Genomic DNA, 21,707 nt, shown 5'->3' on the forward strand with positions numbered 1-21,707 from the left:
ACCACCATTGTGGTTAAGGCATAATAGATAACAGATCATAATTATCATTTTCACTACTTATTTCACTAGCCCTTATTCCAAAACCAATATTCATGCCTACAGAAACATATATGTGTACTTTAAAAATGTTCATTAAGGCCAGGTCTATATATGGCCCCTAAATTAACTATTCATAACTATTCTTTTCTATCTAAGATTTTATACTTCTCTGCCTCAGAAAGATTCTTGCCCCAGACCAAATCAATTCCTACAAAAACAAAATGTGCAGAAGCATGTTCAGTATTGTGCCTGTAAAGTGCACTCCTAGTTCTCTGACAATTAATGTCACTTAAGTGTACTGCTATACAATTTTTAAAGGATCTAGAGGTCTGCCCTATATAAAACGCCTCACATTGGCAGATTGCCATGTAGACAACCCACTCTGTGTGGCAGGTGATCAAATATCTAATCTCAAAGACTTTTGGAGTATTTACTGATGTAAATGACTTAGATTTTGATATCACTTTACAATATACACAATTCCCACAACTGTTACAACCTCTTAAGATGCTATACTTTTGTTCATTTTTCTCAGTGTTTATCCTCTTATACCATGATAAACACTCATCAATATTCCTCCCATGTTTATAACTATAGGAACAATGATCTTCAAGATATTGGTCAAAGAAGTAATCAGATTTAGTACCCCTAGAAATTAGGTCCCTTAACCAAACAAAATATTTCAAACTAGCCACTCAGGAATATCTAATAAATAAATGGTCCTGCCATTGTAGTCATCCTCCCTGAAACTACCTAACCCTAACTTGTCTCTCATCCCTCCTTTCTCTTGCACTGGCTGTCTTAATATCCATCTACCACTCTGTCTCATTGCTTAACCTCTACATGACCTTACTACTCCAGCTGTGCCTATACTATATATAACTACTTAGAAATAAAGAACACTGTTTTCCCTACATTGACATTGTACCTAAGTTTTAGTTGTAAAAATTCTGACGTACTCCACTGCTTTTCCGTATGATTTGTTGTAAATGCTTTTTGCAGTTTGATCTCTAACATTTGTACCCAACTGTTTTCTGTAAAATGTTATTGTAAAATGTTATTTCTCTAATTGTTTTAGCTGCCAATGCAATTTTCTTGCTGACTTCATGTAAAATGTTAATAGTGATTGCAAAGCTTTTCTCCTCGGGTCTCCAGTGAAAACGAGCTAATGCTCAGCTGGACTAACCCAGTTAACAAATGTAAAATAAATAAAATAAAAAATAAATAAAATGCCAATGTTTATCTATCACATTTTTAATTTTAAAGGTATTAGTACCATAAGTTGTTACTAACCTGGGTTTATACTGTTCACCCATAGTTTTGGAATCCCCAGTGTCATATGAAACAAATTCTCTTCTTAATTTAAGAATTGTTTCTTTTTCCTTCTTGATCTGAGATCTGTTAAAGCCCCTTTGAGCAAATCTATCTCCCATTTTCTCTATTTCTATATGGTAATTCACATCACCACTGCATATTCGTCTCAGCCTCTGAAACTGTGCTTTAGATATATTGGTAATTGTATGTCTCGGATGGCAACTATCAGCCCCCAACAAAGTATTTTTTGGTAAATGGCTTCCTATATAGCCTGGTAATCATGGTCCCATCAGTTGCCTTCGTGATGTGAACATCTAAAAAATCAATAGTGGAGGCTTCTAGTCTTATCTAAAAATTTAATTTCAAACTCATTAGAGTTTAGATATTCAACAAATTCCTTCCATTTATTTAAAGAACCAGACCAAATTACCCAACAATCATCTAGAAAGCGTCACCACATCACTAGTTCTCTCTTGAATAAATTATTTTCATTATAAATCAGTATATGTTCAATGTCTCCCATAAAGAGATCAGCGTATACAGGGGCAAATGTGGTGCCCATTGCTGTTCCCTTAACTTGTACATAACATTCTTTACCAAAATAAAAGACATTATGTTCCAACACCAATCTTACTAACTATTAGAAATTGACAATGCTCCACAGAATACAAACCATATTCAGACAACCAAAATGTAATAGCAGTAATGTATCCATGGTGTGGAATACTAGTGTAGAGGGATTGCACATCTAAGGTACACAAATAAGAATTATGGGTAACTTGCAAATCATTCATTAATTTTAAAAATTCATTTGAATCTTTAATCCTAGATCTAACCAGATGTAATAGTGGCTTAAACTGATGCTCTAGATACACAGGGGTAACATCAGTTTAGTTTTTTTACATAACTATTTATATATAGGTATATTTTTATACATGTGTATGTACATACTTATGCATTTAACTATATGATATATATTGTTTATAGGGGGTGCGTTTTTCACCTAGAAATGTTTTTGAATAATGATGTTATGACTTTAAAAGTTGGTGTATTTAATCCATGTAACAAGGGGATGCACTATTCCACTGATGATGCCAGGGAGAGAAACAAATTTGGGTCTCACTTGTTTTGTGTTGCTGGCTGTTTAGCTGGCCATTATGACATTGTGGATTATTTTTAAATAAATAATCTTCCATTGCAGCCAATTGTGGTTCGCTTTGGACAGTTATCTAAAGGATAGTGTTTGGATTTTATTTGTGGTGCTGGATATATTTTTGTCTTCTATGTATTTGGCTGAATCCGTGCACACGGCATGTTAGCATGCACCAGAAGGTTTTGTTGGGATATACATATATATATATATATATATATATATATATATATATATATATATATATATATATATATATTTTCACTAGATAATCTCGAAATACTGAAAAGTTGAATTTCAGTATTTTGAGACTTCATAGTCAAAATTCCACATACCCAAAAACCCACATCCGCGAAAACCAAAATCGCGACCACACACACACACACACACACACACACACACACACACACCACCACACAAACAAACACACATACGCCTACCTAATTACACTACAACAAACAAAACAACACACACAAACACAACATAATATACCCTACCCTACCTATAAGCAGGGGGGCAAGCCCCCCATACCCCCTACTTATATATACTAACTCCGAGGACACACTAAACACACAAACACAAAAAAACACCACTACACACACTCACACATACTAAAATCCCTACCCAATACCCTTACATAAACACCACTTACCTGACTCCCCAGCTAAATCCACAAATCGCACATGTCACGAACACGACACCACAACAGCAATTCAACATTTCCGCATTCGAAATACTGCAGTTTCGTGTAATTGCAGTTTCGACTATTCAGCCTCGAAATACTGAAATTTGACATTTCAGTATTTTGAGATTGTATATTTATTTATTTATTTATTTATTTTTTTTGTTACATATTTCCCCATTCTTGAAACCTACATCATTCTTTGGCTTTCTCTTATTTCCACAATGCTAGCAACTACGTTCCTCTTCTCAATATACATTGTAATTACTTCTAGAAATTGAATCATTTGACTCACCATTTTTCAAATTTTTTCTTGCACATTTCCCAGTGAAACAAAGACATAGAAAAATTTACATCAAATAACCTTTTACCCTTATATATCACTAGCTGGCGTTTATTAATGTCATCCAATATAAAAGCGAATCTACACAAATGTTATAACATCATACCTTTTCTGTGCTCCCACCAAGGAAAGTACCATAGTACATACCACATAACTTCTAAGCTGTATGTTGTATTCATTCTAAATATGTTTCTTCTTGTGCTCCTACCCATGAGTCCTGCTTCCTCAAGTAAGTAAATACCCAGTTCTTTTTGTTCAAAGCAGTTGAACTATTTACATTGCATGTTATTAAAGTTACCCATTCTCCGAAAAGTTCTCATTCTGCTCTTCCTGTTTTTTATAATCTTTATAGCCTGTAGTCATATCTATTTTTATAACAGTTTTGCTTTTCTTAAAATAGGCAGCATATCTAAAAGAATTGCCCCTGCCCAAGTATCAACTTGCTTCATAATGAATGCCAAACAATACACAGAATATAGCATTTCTTTAGAAATATACATCTGGTATATAACCAGCCTTAAATATACACTTTTTCTGTCCTGTTCTCTGAAGAAAACTCCAATCACTTAGTGTTTTACCACCTTTCATGTTCTCCTGGCTGATGTTCTTCATGTTTCACTGTTGCAGTCATTACATTTGGGTTATCTACTTGCAGTAGCCCTCAGTCGGCCTGATTAACAAAGTTTTGGGTCCTGCATTGGTTGCTGTCCCTTCTTCCATGATGTCAGGTCGTCAGAGGTATAAAACATGCAGTCAATGCCATTACATCAGTCTTTCTTGCCGTGCAGTGCCCGAAGCGGAAGCAGTTCACAAGTGCCGGTCGGCCGACTCTTGAAATTTTTGTTTTCAAGTTTCAGAACTGAAGTCTTCAACTAAAGCTAAATACCCCATTGGGGAAACTTTTTCTTGCTCCTTACTGATGTCAGTAAAAGTTAGTAATTGCATTACTTCTGGAAAGCAAATACCTCACAAAGATTTTAATTTGTACTTTATTCCTTGCATAGGCCCTGACCACGACGTACCTTGCTGTCAGTTTTGTGATTTATTTAAACAGCGCACTATCCATCGTTGGTATATTTTCACTTCTAAATATTTCAGTTCTCAGTTTAATTATCCAGAAATGTCATCGGTTAGCCTATCGACTACCAGGATTCCGAAAAAACACAAACATAAAGACAGAGACAGGCCGCCGAGGTCCAAAGCTGCTGACAACGTTTCTCCTAAGCCAGTCGCCAGTTCGCCAGTACTCAGTGAGGCGCTTTCACAGCCCCTGATACCTGCTACCTCTGACTCGCAGGCCTCTCTTGAGACCCATTCGGAGTCCGGTATGCCACGAGATCCTTCAACTGTGGAACCTGCGGATGTCTCTACCTTGGATAGGTCCAGAGCCGCTGTGCAGGCACCGGCTTTTGAGGGTGTATTCAGGCCTATGGACTTGCATATTAAACCGACACCTCCTTCTTCATTTAGGCCAAAATCTCGAACCATGCCTAAGAAACCGACGTCCAGGCTGCATGCTCAGGCCTCTATGCCTAAAAAACAAATGATAAGAATGGCTGAAGATCTTATAACTCTAATCACGGGAAGCCAACCTTACATACTCTAAGGGAGCATTTCCACTGGGAAAGCCAGGATTTTTCTGATTCAAAAAAGAGGCTTAGGGATTTCTTACTCCTGCCTCAGCATAGGCCTTTAGCTATACCTCCTGTACTAGACATTGTTGATGATGCCTTTTCGGAATCTAGTTTGGCCTCTGATTCTTTGCCTCCTGCTCCCAGAAAACCTGACAGATATTACAGGGTTCCTGATTCTCACAAGTTCCTTTTTAAAAATCCTATTGCGGATCCAGAGACTATTTCACAGGGACCCAAGGGCATTAAGGCTTCTACTGCTAAAAATCCTACCCCCTCTAATAGAGACTCCTGGGCGCTGGATAGATGGGATAAGAAAGTTTACACTTCTGCAACCTTGGCCATTAGGGCTTTAAACTGCCAGTTTCATATGTTAAAGTATCAACAACATGTTATTGGATTGCTTAAACAGAAAATTATGTTAATTCCTGACTGCGCTGAAAATAAAGAATTACAGGATTTAATGCATTCTGCTGAACAGGTTGGAAAACATACTTTGCAATGTGGATTTGATTCATTAGAGGCCTCTTGCAGGGCTGCTGTTACTGGGTCTGTGATCAGAAGACATGCTTGGCTTAAGGAGCAATCTTTGCCTAATCATGTTAAAGCTAAATTGTTAGATGCTCCCTTAAATCAGGACTGCCTGTTTGGTAACAAGGCTGAGGTAGTTCTTAAAAAGATGGAAGATAAAGCTAAATCTATGCAGACTGTTAAATATTTCTTACAAGTTCAGCCTCCTAGATTTAGTAGGCACTGGCCCTCAAAAAACTGGTCCTTTCCAGCCCCCTCCAGGTCTTCTCAAGCCAAACCCAGACACAGCAGAAACCCAAGGTTTCAGTCCCAAGGAACACACAAGACTAGGAAGTGGGGGGGGTTCCGCACCCAAACCTGGGAGCAGTAAGACTCCCCCGTATGGAAAACTGTCTCAATTACTTGCTTTTAAAACTTCCAAGCACTTCCCAAATGAATGCTCCTTTAGGTGGAAAGATTGGTCTGCTGGCCAAAAACTGGGAACTCATTACCCAGGATAAATGGGTTTTAAATATAGTGTCCCAAGGATGCAGATTTCATTTCTACACTATACCAACACCAAGCTGTTGGCCAGATCTACCCCCAAATCAGTGGGTAGAGGCCCAAAATCAGGTACTCTCTCTCTTAAACATGGGGGCTATTCAGTTGGTACCAGAAGAGGAAAAGGGACAAGGTTTCTATTCGAGACTTTTCCTGGTACCCAGAAAAGGCAATACATGGCATCCTATCCTGGACCTTTCTAGTCTAAACAAATTTCTGGTGATTCCAAAATTCAAAATGCTGACTCTTCACCAGCTGCTTCCTATGCTAGGCAAAGATGCATGGTTGGCAACACTAGACTTAAAAGAAGCATACCTGCACATCCCAATCAGGGAGTCTTGCAGAAGATACCTACACTTCAAAGCAGGCTACATGCACTATCAGTTCCCTGCACTGCCCTTTGGCTTATCTACTGTGCCCATGGTATTCACAAAGTAACTAGCTCCAGCCATTGCATTTTGCAGGCAAAGAAATATTCAAATATACCCATACCTGGATGATTGTTTAATTCAGGCAGAAAGCAAGGACATTCTTTTCAATCATCTGGCCTTTGTTCAAAGGGTACTGACTTGTCTGGGGTTCACCATAAACGAAAATAAATCCCACCTGGTACCCTGTCAACAAATTATATTCCTGGGAGCAAGCTTGAATACAGCTTCCCAGATGGCTTTCCTCACACCAGAGAAACAAACAAGTGGCCACAAAAAAACAGCTATCTGCAAGGAAAATACTGCAAGCCTTGGGGTTCATGGCCTCCTGCATTCTTCTAATTCCATATGCAAGGCTGCATATGAGGAAACTACAATGGTATCTCAAAAGCCTATGGTGTCAACATTCACAGGATCTGGAAGCAAGGATTCCTATCATACCTTGCCTATGCCTAGACTTCCTTTGGTGGGCAGAGGCCTGTCACCAAAACAGGGGACTACCATTCACATTACCCCCTGCAAACAAATCTTAACAACAGACACATCAGACTATGCATGGGGGGCTCACCTGACAGGGAAGTGCATTCAGGGCAAATGGAACCCAAGTCAAATGCACCTGCACATAAATCAAAAGGAAATGTTAGCTATACAGAATGCTCTGATAGCCTTGAAGGACCACATTCTTCCAGGACAACTAATGGTAAAGACGGACAACACCACTGTCATGTGGTACATAAACAAGCAGGGGGGTACACATTCTTACCCCCTTTGCAGACTAAACCAAGTTACACGCACAAAGGACTGAGTGCACGGTTCAAACCAAAAAGATTGTAGAACCAAAAAATGAACCAGCACAAGGGGAAAAGTGCTAAAACATATTTTATTCGTGGCAAAGTTTACTCCACATAATCCTTGTGTTGCAAACCGGTTTCAGCTATCTTTTAGCCTTCTTCAGTGCAAAAAGAGAAAATAGTGATTCTCTGCAGACTAGCCATAGCATTGTGGAACACAGCCTTGAGATATCAAGTGAATCTACAAGCACAATTCCTGCCAGGAGAACTAAATACATTGGCAGATGGACTAAGCAGAAACCTCATGAACCCACACGAGTGGAAACTGGAACCAATGATTTTCAACATGTTGACAAGCAAATGGGGGAGCCCAGATATAGACCTGATGCCTCCCCCCAGAACCATCAACTGGACACATTTTGCACAAGGATTCCCCACAAGCAAGCTTGGAAAGTGGATGCTCTATCCTTCAGCTGGAAAAAACTATCAGTTTATGCCTTTCCTCCTCTGCCTCTGCTCTCCAAGGTACTACTAAAGATCAAACAGGACAAGCCAAAGATGATTTTAATTGCACCAGACTGGCCTCGCCAACACTGGTACCCACTCTTGCACAGTGTGTCATGCTTGGCTCCATGGCACCTGCCTCAGACTCCTTCCCTGTTGTCTCATCAGGTGAACCAGATTCTGCACCCTCAGTTGCAAACCCTGAACCTAGCAGCCTGGCTAATTACCTAATCTCTCCTTTACCATCCTTCAGTAAATCAGTGATGGATATCATTTTAGAGGCAAGGAGGCCTAGTACTAGAAAATCTTATGCTGCAAAATGGAAAAGATTCTGTGCTTGGAACCACTCTCAAGGAATGAACACAGCAGTGACCAATTTACCTCAGATTCTACAATACATGACTGAGATGCTTCATAAGGGCTTGTCTTTTTCCTCCATCAAAATTTATGCCTCAGCCATTTCAGCTCATTACATCACAGAGCCTCCCCTCTTCTCTCACCCACTGCTTAAGCAGTTCCTCAGAGGGGCCAAAACTTTAAGGCCACCCAAGAGAGCTCCAACTCCAGCCTGGGATCTTAACTTTGTCTTGGAGAAGCTCACTCTTCCTCCTTTCGAGCCGGCTGCTACTGCAGATTTAAAATTTCTTTCCCAGAAAACAGCTTTCCTTTTGGCAATCACTTCAGCAAGAAGGGTATCTGAATTACAGGCCCTTATGGCAGTGGAACCTTTCATCATCTTTCATGCGGACAGGGTGTCCCTCAGAACTAATCCCTCCTTCATGCCCAAGGTGGTATCCAGTGTGGCTCATAATCAGTTCATTAATTTGCCTACCTTCTTTCCTAACCCACAGAACAAAGGAGAATGGATACTGCACTCTTTAGATGTGCACAGACAGCTTAGATTCTACTTGGACCAGACTAAACCTCAAAGTTGCTGGTGGCATTTGCTGCAGGGACAGAGGGGAAAGCTATTTAAAAACAAGCCATTTCAAAATGGATAGGCCACTGCATTCATTTCTGCTATAAGAACCATGGAAAACCTATCCCACAGGGCATCAGACCCCATTCAACCAGGGCTACATCTAACTCTACAGCCTTTCTCAGGGGTGTCCCTACTATGGAGAGGTTCCACTATCCTAGAAGCTGCTACCTGGAGTTCTGTACATACTTTCACCAAGCATTATCATTTTCCAATTTTCTCTAAATCCAGGGCTGGTTTTGCCACTGCAATCTTGAAGGGCCTTATAGTTGGTCCTAATTCTATTTAAATTCCACCTCCCAACCTTAGCTTTGGGAATCTACCCAAATGTAATGACTGCAACAGTGAAACACGAAGAACATAGTACAGTTGTGTACACTTACCATAAATGTAGATGATCGAGTGTATCGACTGTTGCAGTCCTGGTTACCCTCCCTCCAGCCCCCTTTTCTTCCTTTGGCTATACCTCTACTCTCACTTACTATGCTCTAAAAGCTTTTTGGTGTATTTGCTTTTCTGTTGGAGATATATCCTTGTATTTATAGATTTAATTGCTTCCCATTAGGCGGGCACCTGACATCTGGGGCAAGTAAAACTGATGTAATGGCATTGGCTGCATGTTTTATACCCCTGATAACCTGACATTATGGAAGAAGGGACAGAAACCGACGCAGGACCCAGGACTTTTTTAATCAGGCTGACTGAGGGCTACTGCAAGCAGATAACCCAAATGTAATGACTGCAACAATGAATACACTCGAACATCTACATTTATGGTAAGTGTACACAACTGTACTTTCCTGCTGCTAATATACTGCAAGCAATAATCATATGCTTGAACTGGTAACTTCATACAGTATTATACTTCAGTTTACAGTTCTCATATGTTTAACCCTTTATAATTTCCATCTCTAACTGAGAACCCCCATGGGTGATGAGATGGCTCTTTCTCTCTGCCATCCAATCATACATCCTAATGAGACAATTTCAATCCCACAATTTGTCTTGGATGTGTCAAATGCTTCCCATGTAACTCAAGTAAACTAGAACCTAGAAGGCAAGCATTATTAATCAACATTAAACATTGCTTTAAATTAGTAATCCTTCCTGGCAGTTACTTCATTACATGTCACAATTCAGACTGAGGGCAGCCTGGACAGCAATTGCTTAGAGTTCATAATAAAAACAAGAATTACATATTGAAAGAGAAAAGTAGGGATTTTTTTGCATTTCTTGTTCAGTTAAAGTCCTTTTTTCCCCTAAGTGTTACACTGAATATTACAAACTCAGTACCATGATTAAGTTATTGATTAACAAAAGTGCTGCATGTGGCCCAACTTTCAAGTGCTGCTGGCCTGAATGGGATAAAGTAGCCCAAGCATGTGCAGCTGCAGGTGTGACTAAGAACGCAGCACGATCAGCATTGTAGGCATTAATGAGTTAGTTTTACTCTCCATAAGATAGTGAATGTAAGAATACAGCAGTTCATTTTCAGCAACCTCATCCAGTGTTCTTAAAGAGTGTGTTCACTGCTTTCTGCTCCTGTCTCATTTGAGCTGTAAAAGTTACCAAGTCTTCTAGTAACAAATTCTTAAATTGTTTCAGTTGATTCCACACCACAGTCTGAATAATTTTCCCACCTCAGTCCCATTGTTATCTCCTCCAACCTTCTCACTTTGTTCCACATTCCATTTTGCTTTTGGTTGATATTTCCCTATGATGGATACTACTTTCTCCAACCCTGTAAATGTCTTACAGCCATTCAGGAAAAACTCACATCATAGATGAATGAAACAGATGAAACTTAAGCTTTCATATGTTCACATTCTACACTCCCTCAAAGCCATCACAAATTACATCCCCTTCATTCTTGTAAAAACTCAGCAATTAAAAATGCTGTTATCGCTCACTTTATATAGTTTTCCTTGTTCCCACAATAAGGGCAAGACCCACTCTTTAAGTTTGTATGTCTCAAATCTCACCAATATATGCCTTCATTGTTTTACACTTCTAGACAGCGTTGGCATATACAATCAGTAAGCCTGGTCAGCATTGATCTGCATTGCACGTAGTAGTCCAGTCTAGCTTACTAATGTATCCTGAACATAAAACTCACAGCCCAGATCTTCCATTCCTTACTTTCTGGTACCCTTGGATTTGAATATTCTTTCTGTGGGCTTGATGTCTTATATTCAACTGCTTTTCTTTCAGTATTGTTACTTGATTCCATGGAAAATTGTTGTTCTCTTTTCATGTCACATTTCCTTTTATAGCTCCATGATGCCATCAGCACATGAATTCCTGGCATCCATTATCTCTGACTTATGCACTCTTGCCTCTGCAACATTTTTTGGCAAGTGAGTAATGACTCTGTTAATCTCTCATTGAAATGCCTCCTTTAAATAAGCTAAAAAAGCCTCTACAATTATCTTTTTTTTTGTTCATCCATTTGCTTGGCATATGGAGATTCAGGCCCCCAGCTCATCACTCACCATCTTTAATTTTCTCTCTCTCTCTTAAAATATTTCTCTGTAAGCTTGCTTTCTTTCTATTTAGTAGTTTAACTATGTCCTCAATACATTCACCAAGACTTTCACTTCTTTGTAGCTTGCAATGTTCACCTTTAAGACACTGGTTTTAATTAACCCACAGAATGATTGAGGAGTTTGTTTCCCCTCTAGAACACCATCACCAAAAGTCCCACTGCCTGAAGAACATTTACTTCCTGTTCTACAGGTCATTAACCCTTCCTTTCTTCTTGTGTTTGATGGATTGTGTACATTTATATCATTTTGTTTCCCAAATAGCATGGAACATTTGTTTTTGAGTTGTTGTAGTGTGTTATGCCATTTCCAATGAATGGTTCAGGGAGGTACATATGGTAAATTTGCACTAGTTGAATCTCGATACTGCTGTGTTTGCACATGGATTTCTCAAGAATAATCATTGTGTTAAGCTGGAGCTTTCTTAACTCTGTAGCACTATAGAAGTCTTTGAATTGATCCTGCATAATTCATTCTGCAATCCTACAAGAAACAGGTTTGCACAGTTATGTTACTCCTGAATTACAGGGATAGAGTTACTCTGTAATACTGTGAAACAGAATAGGTATCATAATCAACAACATAGATAGGAGGGTTTTAGTAACCATTGGAAATGTCATGTCCCGCTAGAGTCAAACCCAAAAGACTGAGACTGATTAGCAGAAAAGAACGGACTCACATTTATTAAGTTCAAGATGGTTATTTTTCAGAATATTCTCTTTTCTCAGAGGTATGACAGTATAGGAGTTGATACATATAAGTTTGGGTGGTTTAGGGGGGGCTTTTCCCCACATCAGGGGGTGCAGGGGGCTTACCCCCTTCGAAAAATAAATTTAAAGGAGAACAATGTTTGAGATTTGCTGTTCTCCCATTGTTTTGGTCTTTTTTTCAACTTGTTGTCACTCAGAATTTTGAATGCTAACAGATTTTGTAGGGAGCCAGTAGTTTCCCCTTGAATCAACAGGTAATATTTGTAGGGATGATGTGAATCACAAGGGAATGATTTATACAATTCACTGCAGGTGTGACAGGTGGTATTTGCAGAAATGATGGGAATCACAAAGGAATCATTTATATAATTCACTGCAAGTGCCCTAAAGTTTTTTTTAAATTCACTTTTATTGGAGAAAGTTTTTTCATATTTAGAAATATATAATTTGTCATCATAAAAATCAATCAATGAAATATTTTACAGAGCACTAAGACCAAGGCAAACTTGTGAAATACGAGAGAATGGCATCACCATCTTATAACATACCAAAGTTTATACAATATATTCCAAGTATCTGTAAATGAGGCAGCTGTTCAACAGAGAATATAGATGCACATAACCTATCAATCTTAAGAAAAGAACTAAACTGAAGAATACATTACAAAGCTCAAAAGCTTTAGCAATAACTCTGTACTAAGTTACATATCTGGTGCAATATGAAGTATAAAGCATAACATTTGTCATATTTTGAAATGTATTATCATCTATAGAAATCACTGTAGGCACCTAAAATTGAAGCAAGTCTTCAACAAACAGTGTAGAAGCAACAGATCTGCATGCCTCAATTACAGAATTATCATTAAATGGCACTTTACAAGGTTCTAAAGCTGAAACGATCACTTTGCATAATGTATGCAATATCTTACATGTAATGAAGTAAAAACAATCTGGATATCAAAATGCCTTTAAACTAAGCAACTATGCAAAGCACTTTAATTTGTAAAATCGAACTGAGGTCCCTGTTTAGCAGTACAAATGCCAATGTGTTCATAATGTTAACCAAAAAGTAAGTACACAGAATTAATGAAGTGTCTGCCCAAAATGTTACATACTTATCTACTGCAAATGGCATAGAGGAGTAGATGATAGAGTCATGGTAGAGTTTTCAAAGAGTCATGCAAATGTAAAATCTTTTACAAGTTGCGCAGGTGGTGATATAGACTACATGCTGGTGCCCCTTAATGCATAAGTCCTGTTGTTGCTAGTGAGTTAGTATTATCTGATGGTGTCATTCCAAGCAAGAAACAGCCTGATGCTGTTTCGTCTTTTGTAGATGACTTTGGGCCTGGTGCTCAGAGTATTCATCAGGAGTCTGTTCCCATCTATTTTGTTTTAGTTACATATAACTATTTTCTTGATCTTAGCTAGAAACATATGTAGATAGCCATCACTCTGCTATACTGATTCAAAGTAATGTCCCTGTGAATGAAATAAAAGTCTTTACTGGTATCTGCCATGAATTTGGGAAAACAAATGTGAAATGTGAAACTCTCGATTCTTAGGGTTCATGTTCTTTTTGCTGATGATAAGCTCCAGTAAACCATTGATCTGATTTTACTTATATTCCATTTCTAAAGGCTTGTTTGAGCTAGTTTATATAGTGATGAAGGTCTCCAATGTCTCATGGCTCTGGGGCGCAGAGGGATGAACCCCTACTGGGACTCAGATGACATGTTTTTTATTAGTAGATTGTGAGCTGAATGATCTTGGAAGGGATAGGTGACAATGAGTGTCATGTACCAGATTACCTATCCTGGGTGAGGAAATGGTGGTTTTCCAGTTTACTGAGTAGGTGGAGCTTGCACATTACAATGGCTATAGGCTAGGAGTGGTGGTATTGGCTCTATTAAGTCAATGATGGTAACTTTTGTAGGCATGTACATTGGAGTGTGCACATATCAGGGAAGGCATAGAAGGTGCCTGCAGTGGCATAGGTGCCCATATCAGTTACTAGGTGAAAAAATGCTGAGTTTACCACCACAATTAAAATAATTCAACTTTAATAAATGAGGTTAAAAACTCACTAAAACTGTTGCAAAGGTTATAAGTAGATGAAGCATCAAATGATAAGTGCTTTTGGCAAGTTTGCCTTCTTCAGATTGTAACTTCTTGTGCTTCATTCCATATACTTAAACAAGTGTTCACCAATCAGGGGATTTCCTTGCACCTTTGGTCCTTCCTACCACAAGCTGCAAATCGCTTTTATGAAGGCAGACAAGCCTCCAATCTTAGCTAATACAGAGATGTTTCTGCTTCAGAATAGGGGCATAGAGCTGGGGATATTCAAAATAACACTGAGATTCGTGAAATTGGATGGATTAATAACTTAAGAGCTAACCGCTCTCTAGGTTTAAACGTAATGGTCCCATCAAAACCTATGATTATGATTTGAAGAATCCATTCCAATATCACCCAATCTCAGCTCTGTGTATAGCATACTTTTTCTTTTCATGTGTTAATCATCTAGTAGTCAGTGTTGTCCAGTGTATATAAATAGTGTACAAGCATCTGCATCGGCTATACCAGACATTTCCTTTTATACTATAGTTATTGCTTTTTCTTTAATACCTATCATTTCTTGTCTTTTTATGTATGTTTTTTTTTCCTGTAAAAGAACTGAAACTCAACATTTCATTTAGGTAGCACTTCTAGGGCAATAAAGTTTGTCTGAATCTTTGAAAAAACCACTGACGAGCCAATATTAATTTTCCAACTGGCCCAGAATATTGTCTGGTTAATTGACTCATTCAGAGTCATACAGTGACAGTAGGCAAATGGAATCAAATCTACAATTACAGGAAGGAGCTTGTTAGTAGCCTGTAACTTTAATCCTGTGCACTAAGTGCCAGACTATAGTCTGATTTTATCTGAAGGCAGTGGTAGTACATGAACCTACAATCTTCTAATCTCAAGTCAGAAGCCTTATACACTATCCCTTCAGATATGCCATACAACATGCAAAATCTCCCTGATATGAAAGAGGAATTAAATATACTGTGGTCTAATAAGATTGCTGAAATTTAAAGCATAGATTCTGGAAACTGCTTCTGATTTATAAATCCTGAAATGATTCTTTTATTAAATATGTCTTTTTTCATCAGTATTTATCAGTGTAAGTTACATTTATTAATACCAAACTGTTGTAAAGCATGGAGCATCACAATTATGCTCTGAAATTGGAGACATAGATACATTTGTTAAGCACTTTCTTAGTGCAAGTCCTGATCTTTACAGCACTTAGGAGTGCTGAAAAAAAAACTTGCTGATGGCACCTAAGGGCTGTTAAGATTGGGTATCATGTGAGGGATTAACAACAGACAGTGATGGCTGGCATGGAACAGCAGTAGAATGTAAAACAGCTTTTAAATGCTGTTAGATGCTTTTTATGCCACACATAAACAAATAGTGGGGTAGAAATACGTACAGTTTTTAAACCATTACTTCTACAGATGAGCATTTTGTTTCTGCCTGCTGTACATACCTCTCGACTGACCCTGACTTTCCTCTTATTTTTACCCTCCCCTCATTCATCTTTGATTTTCTATTAAACTGCTCAGAATTAGAGCTGGTAGTCAGCAGGCAGCAATGATAAAAAGAAATTAAAAAAAAAATCAAGCTGTCAGAAAATCTGGATAATTTCAATGATTGAGATTTGGAGACAGTATTTTTCAGGTGAATATGGGGCTTAATCAGGTAAGCTTTCTGTAGAGATCAGGTGTAATGTGTCCTGTACCTAGCTAGTGCATTCCTTAATGCCCTTACAATTTCTGAATAAAGATTACTTCTTGGAGATTGTAATAATTGACAGCAATCCAAATTTGACAAAGAATGGTGTAGTTGATAGTGTGGTTGTGAAGCAAAAAAGGTCAGAGAAGTTCCCCTTCCAGATGACAAAGATATCATCTATAAAACAATAGAGACAATGGATGTGGTAAAAATGTTATTTCTCCAGTTAATCAAACTCTCTGTCTCTTAGGACTGCATTGCATAATCTGAGGCCATGTTTGCCTCCATGGCAGCTATTAACACTTTACAAGCATTAGCTTATAACTGTTATTCACTTCCTTTGATGGCCAGATTTTACTTTTCTAGTTATAACAAGAAAGCTGCTAGGGATCTGCTAATACCAGTCATAATCTGATATGATGCACTGGAACTGTGATTTGTGAGATGCTGCTGGGGTCATTTAACATGCACTAAGGGGGTGGCGGAGTGCAATTACAGACTTTCCTATTCTATCTGTACTGGTTTTCTTAGTCTCAACATAGAAATGTGCTCTACTGTCAATAAATAGCCAACCCAAGGGCTGTGTTACAGTATATTGAATGTTAGCATTAAATTTAATCCTACACCGAAGATTATCAATGGAGATACACTGCATAAACGTATACCATCAAGTCATGTCTGAACAAATGCCTTCTCAGTGAAAAAAATCACTAACTTCAACAAGTATTTCTAGAATGGGTTTAGATCATTTTTAAATTAGTGCTTGTTTATAACCTGTCATATTTTAGTAGATATCTCTGATAAGTCCATTCATTCAGTTATCTTCATTATTTATACATTGTCAAGTTATTGTTTAACAGGGTCCAAGGTACAAACGTTTGGGCTCTGGCAATGCCTTAGATGAGATGGGTTTCACTGGTGGTTTCAGTGGTGTTCAAGGCACTGGAAGAAACATCTGGGGAGAGATGGGAATAATTGTTTGGGATCTTCTTGTCCATCATGCGGACGGGGGATTGCTAATGTCTCACCCGAGAACATCTATCCTGGGGAGAAGGCCCTGCATTATGTTCCTTTTCATTGGGACTCCAGGGTGCAGGCCCAGCCAAAGAATGCTTGCACACTAGTCAAATATTGATGGTATGCAGAAACATATATCATTCTATGTCATACTTGTTGGCCAACAGGATGAGGGAATATTAGGATGAAAACAATAATCCATAGCTACTGCTTTCTTATTTTTCTTGACATCTTCTAATGGCAAGAGAGGAGAGAAAAGAATGGGCCAACAGACAAAAGACACCAGATTGTGTGTGTATGTGTGTGTGTGTGGGGGGGGGGGGGGGCACATGGGCCAAAAAGTGCTCTACTTCCTTCTACTTTCAGCTTCTCAGGCATGCTGCTAGATCTTAATATGCTGCTCATTATTGTCATGCATTGCTACTGCTGCAATGGGCTATCATTTCCACTGACAATATATTCCATGCAGTAACTGCTCTGTTCATGGCAAACAGTTTCTTCATATTAACTTTATCATTTTACTTTGCATAATCATATAAAACACTTTTATTTCTTAAAATTCATATCTACCTTAAAAGTATACTCTTCCTTTTCAAATATTTGAAATATCTGGATATTTATGTTGCATACTACATGACCATTGAGCAGACTACATAAGCAGTCCAATGTTCCCAGGTCATACTTTCACTGTGAACCTTATTTGGTTCGTAAGTAAATAATAAGTGAAAAACATCATGGTACAGCCTCAGTAATATTTGTTTCCCCTCCTTTATTCACAATATGGCCTTTTATCACTCATATGTTTTGGTTCAGGCAATGCATCATTGTTGTTTTGGTCTTTTAAAATATTTCTGCCTTATCTGGGTCCTTAGAAGGTTTTGTTTTTCATGACAGGAACATAGTATTTGAAATGAAGCTTTACCAGGTGCCCATTTACTGGTAAAGGTATCAGCACATTTCTTTTAATTCTGCTACCTTGTATGGATGTTTTAGATCATGATATGTAGCTACCTTATGGCCTTTTCATGTTTTGAGATTGTTGTAATCTGATTTCATGTTACATAATTCTATTGCTGCTTAAGTGTGCATGTCTACGTTTATGCTTCTCTCTTTTAAAGCATCCATCTCGCTGTGAATTTCACTGCTATGTATTTGAATGCACACTGTTTCTTCTAGCCCATGACCAACACCATTAATGCAGATGTTAAAGACACTAGGCCTCAGGAAATCAGACACTATGGTAACTCAACATATAATGAGAGAGACACATTCTTTCTAGTGTAAGTCTTGGTCATGGTGACTACTGTACATTAGATGCTCCTGTGAGTTTTAGCTGTTCTTATGCAGTAGCAGATAAAGACCCACTGTGCAGAACTGGTTATTATGAAGCGCAATCGCTGAGCACTGTTACAATTAACTGATTTACTCAGTTATATCATATACAAACAAATGCTATAGGCATTGACTGAGTCAGTGAAATAAATGCAGTAAATTCATACTCCTCAGTGGTGCTAGCCCTGTGCTACCCTTCTCCTGCAGATCACACAATTTAGTCATCCTCGATTAGGAGAATAAAGTAGCTGATGCAGAGTTTATTTTGATCCCCTTGTTCTGTGCTGCACTGCTACAGGGCTTTTGGTAGAGGAAACTATAAGTGTCTCTGTGGTATACAGTGACATTAGTGATCCTTACCTGAGTAGAATTAGGGATGCCAGCAGGGATTTCCTGCAGACTTAATGAGCCACATTCCACAGTCATACTGTAACACCGGCACTCTGCTGGGCAGCCATAGACTTGGGAACCCATGATGATAAGGAGGAATACCAAAGGCTTGAATATTTCTATGAGATCCATTTTAAACCACCTGTTGGATACAAACAAATAAACCACTGAGAAACATACATCCAGAGGTACAAAGTGAGAATAAAATACAGAAATCAGGACACTAAACCAAGATAAATCTGATCTCTGAGGTGGGACTAATGACACCAAGTATATATGTCTGCAACTAACAGATGCTCCTCAGTTAAGCATCATAACTGTTCACTTTTTTGTAGCAACTGCAAAGCTGCATTAAATAATGATTCACATAATGATCTTTATTTTGCCCTAGCAATCAAGTATTGGCCAGAGTTAACTGCACTGCTTCAGAACAGTAGGCCTACCCTAGAATATTAATCAGGGCCAAGCCCAGTACCATCAGGGTGCAGCCCAAGATGCAAACAACATGTATGTTACAGTCATGAAATATATACAACTCAGGAAGTTAAAGAATAAGGACAGAAAATGCATTGTATATAATACTTATGCTTAAGCCAAACCTGCTTTCAGCACTGTTTATTTAAATGTTGATAACTGGAAAGCCTAACAGAGCCAGGTCTTTTTTTCAATGTATGCAAGGTAGCAATAGTCACATAAAAATGGAGTCAGCTTTAGTCCTAAATAATATTAGCAGTGGCCTGTTCTGTATGGTCCTATATACACAAGCAGAGTTACCCAGAGACCTTTCTTACAACAACATACAGAAAACTACATCTAATTCTTTAATTCCTGGGACTTGTTTATTGACTTTATAAATGAACTTCCAAATGTGTTCTTTACTTACATATAAAATACACAACATGCATGTCATTTCACATATCAAAGCTGTAATGTGTATATCCATAACATATCACATCCCATACCTCTCCGTCTGTATAGTCCTACAATCTCAAACGTAACAGATTACGTGTATGGGAAGAAATAGCTCATATATTAATAGTTTCAGTCATGAAAGTGTTATTATTTTCCCAAATGAAAAATGTGTACTTACTTTGTAAGAAAAATATATAATGTGTCCCATTGTCATTATTCAGTTTGTTGCCAAAATAAATTTCTACTTGATGGCAACAAAAATCCTAGAATGTACATGCATGGTTTATTAACTTGAATAATGCACTGAACCAAGCAAAAACATAGATTTTATGCACAAATGAGTGTACTACATTTACGGGGAATGTGAAAATATTCATTATTTCTACAGATATTTACAAATGGAGAGGTGTAAATACTGAATTTATTTGACTAAGAAGACTGAAGTTGTACTATTTGTCCATGAGAAAGAGTGAGAGAGAGAGAGCGTATAAGCACTGTGTCACACTTTGTGATGAAGGAAGATATCTAGGTGGCTGAGTGAAAGGTTAAACAATGGTGTAAGATTATAATGGAGGTAAAACTCAGTAATTGCAGAACATGTGAAGTAATTCCATTTATTTGGTCTGTCAGATGCTGCACTTTACTTTGTACAGAATAATTTAAAGCCTTCAAACATTCTAAAGTTAGGAAAAATTAAGCCCAGGCTCAACGGGCTAAAGTAGAGAATGAATGGTCAATAATGTAGAAAAGGTTTTGAGGGCATCTTTCCATATGTCTTCATTAGATTAGGAATGAAAGTTGTAACTGCAGAGCACATAGGTGAGTTTGCTGGCAAAGTATTGATACAATTCTATTTTCTTTTTCTCTCGACTATGTTAGCCACACAAGGCTAGTAACCTCTATTCAGGGAGACCCAAGGTGTTATTTAAACTACTAGGGAAATTTGGCCAGGGCATCGGGGAACTTCCACTACTCTTTTTGATAAGTGCCATGGGATCTTTTACATATAGTTGAGCTATCACTAACTCAAGCAGATAAGACATCAGTTTAACATCTCATCTGAAGGACAACACACTCACGAGTGCAGCAACTCCCTTATGTTGCATTAAAGTGTCAGCAGTCCATATTCCTGGCATGGGAATATTCTCCACAGCCTTCTGCAACAAAGGTGAGTGTGTTACCTGCTGTACCACTGACACTTTAACTACGACTACATCATTTTAGATGCTGAAACCACAAGGAAACTAGCAGCACTTTGTTATTAGACCAGTAACCTCCTTGCCTTCTTAAGTACATTACAGCAGTGTTCTCAGAGGAAAACTACTGCAATGACCTGAAATATTTATTTGACTGTGTTTTATAGCAATGATCATTTCTTTTCCTGAACCTGCAGCAATGTCTAGAAGCCTTATTCCAATGATCAAAGGTGAATGGTTGGTCCAGACAGATACTAAGATATTTATAGTAAGTGGTTGCCCCAAAGTTGTCCCCTAAAGGGTGTGCAGACGAAAAGTTTGACGTGATGAGTTTGATGATGTACTTACTTACAAATACACTGGTTTGATTTTTCAGAAGTTGATTAGTAACCCTTTGTTATGGAACCAATGTGACACATTGTAAGGACATCCTCAAGTTTTTTTTTAATTGTGTGTAATGGTAATGATTTGTAGGGCTACACTATATAAGAATGGGAGTCAAAATTATAACTCCAGAAATAAATCATTGAAACTAGAAATAACTTGTGCTCCAATGGCAATGATCAAAACAAGTGTTTTTGCAGGGTGAAAGACACCTGCACCCCTACATGGAAGCAAGGTCAAACCCCACATTCTTGTCTATTCTATCAGTAAACTTTATTTATCTACAAGGTCATACCCCACATTCTTGTCTATTCCATCAGTAAACTTTACTTATCTATTCTATAAGTACGGCTACAAATACTGGATATCTGGTTTTGTACCAAGTGAATGGAGACCAGCTACAGTCATTCTCCTGAATAAGGGAGGACATTCCACAGACCCAGACAATTACAGACCCATAAGTCTGATCAGCCTCATATGCAAAGCTATGGAAAGACTTATCA

At 38.2% G+C, this 21,707-nt stretch overlaps 1 protein-coding gene across 1 annotated transcript in view; it reads right to left on the reverse strand.

Annotated features, from left to right (window-relative positions):
• The window catches only part of LRRC24 (leucine rich repeat containing 24), a 4,153,240-nt gene that overhangs the window by 934,096 nt on the left and 3,197,437 nt on the right, over nucleotides 1-21,707 (reverse strand). The window contains exon 6 of the mRNA XM_044067308.1: nucleotides 18,683-18,854. Within this exon, the coding sequence (XP_043923243.1) occupies nucleotides 18,683-18,844 (162 nt within the window). The 5' untranslated portion in view covers nucleotides 18,845-18,854. The remainder of the gene's footprint in view (nucleotides 1-18,682; nucleotides 18,855-21,707) is intronic.

This window comes from Protopterus annectens, chromosome 3.part1, assembly GCF_019279795.1.
Source record: "Protopterus annectens isolate FY-2018-M chromosome 3.part1, PAN1.0, whole genome shotgun sequence".
NCBI lineage: Eukaryota > Metazoa > Chordata > Ceratodontiformes > Protopteridae > Protopterus > Protopterus annectens.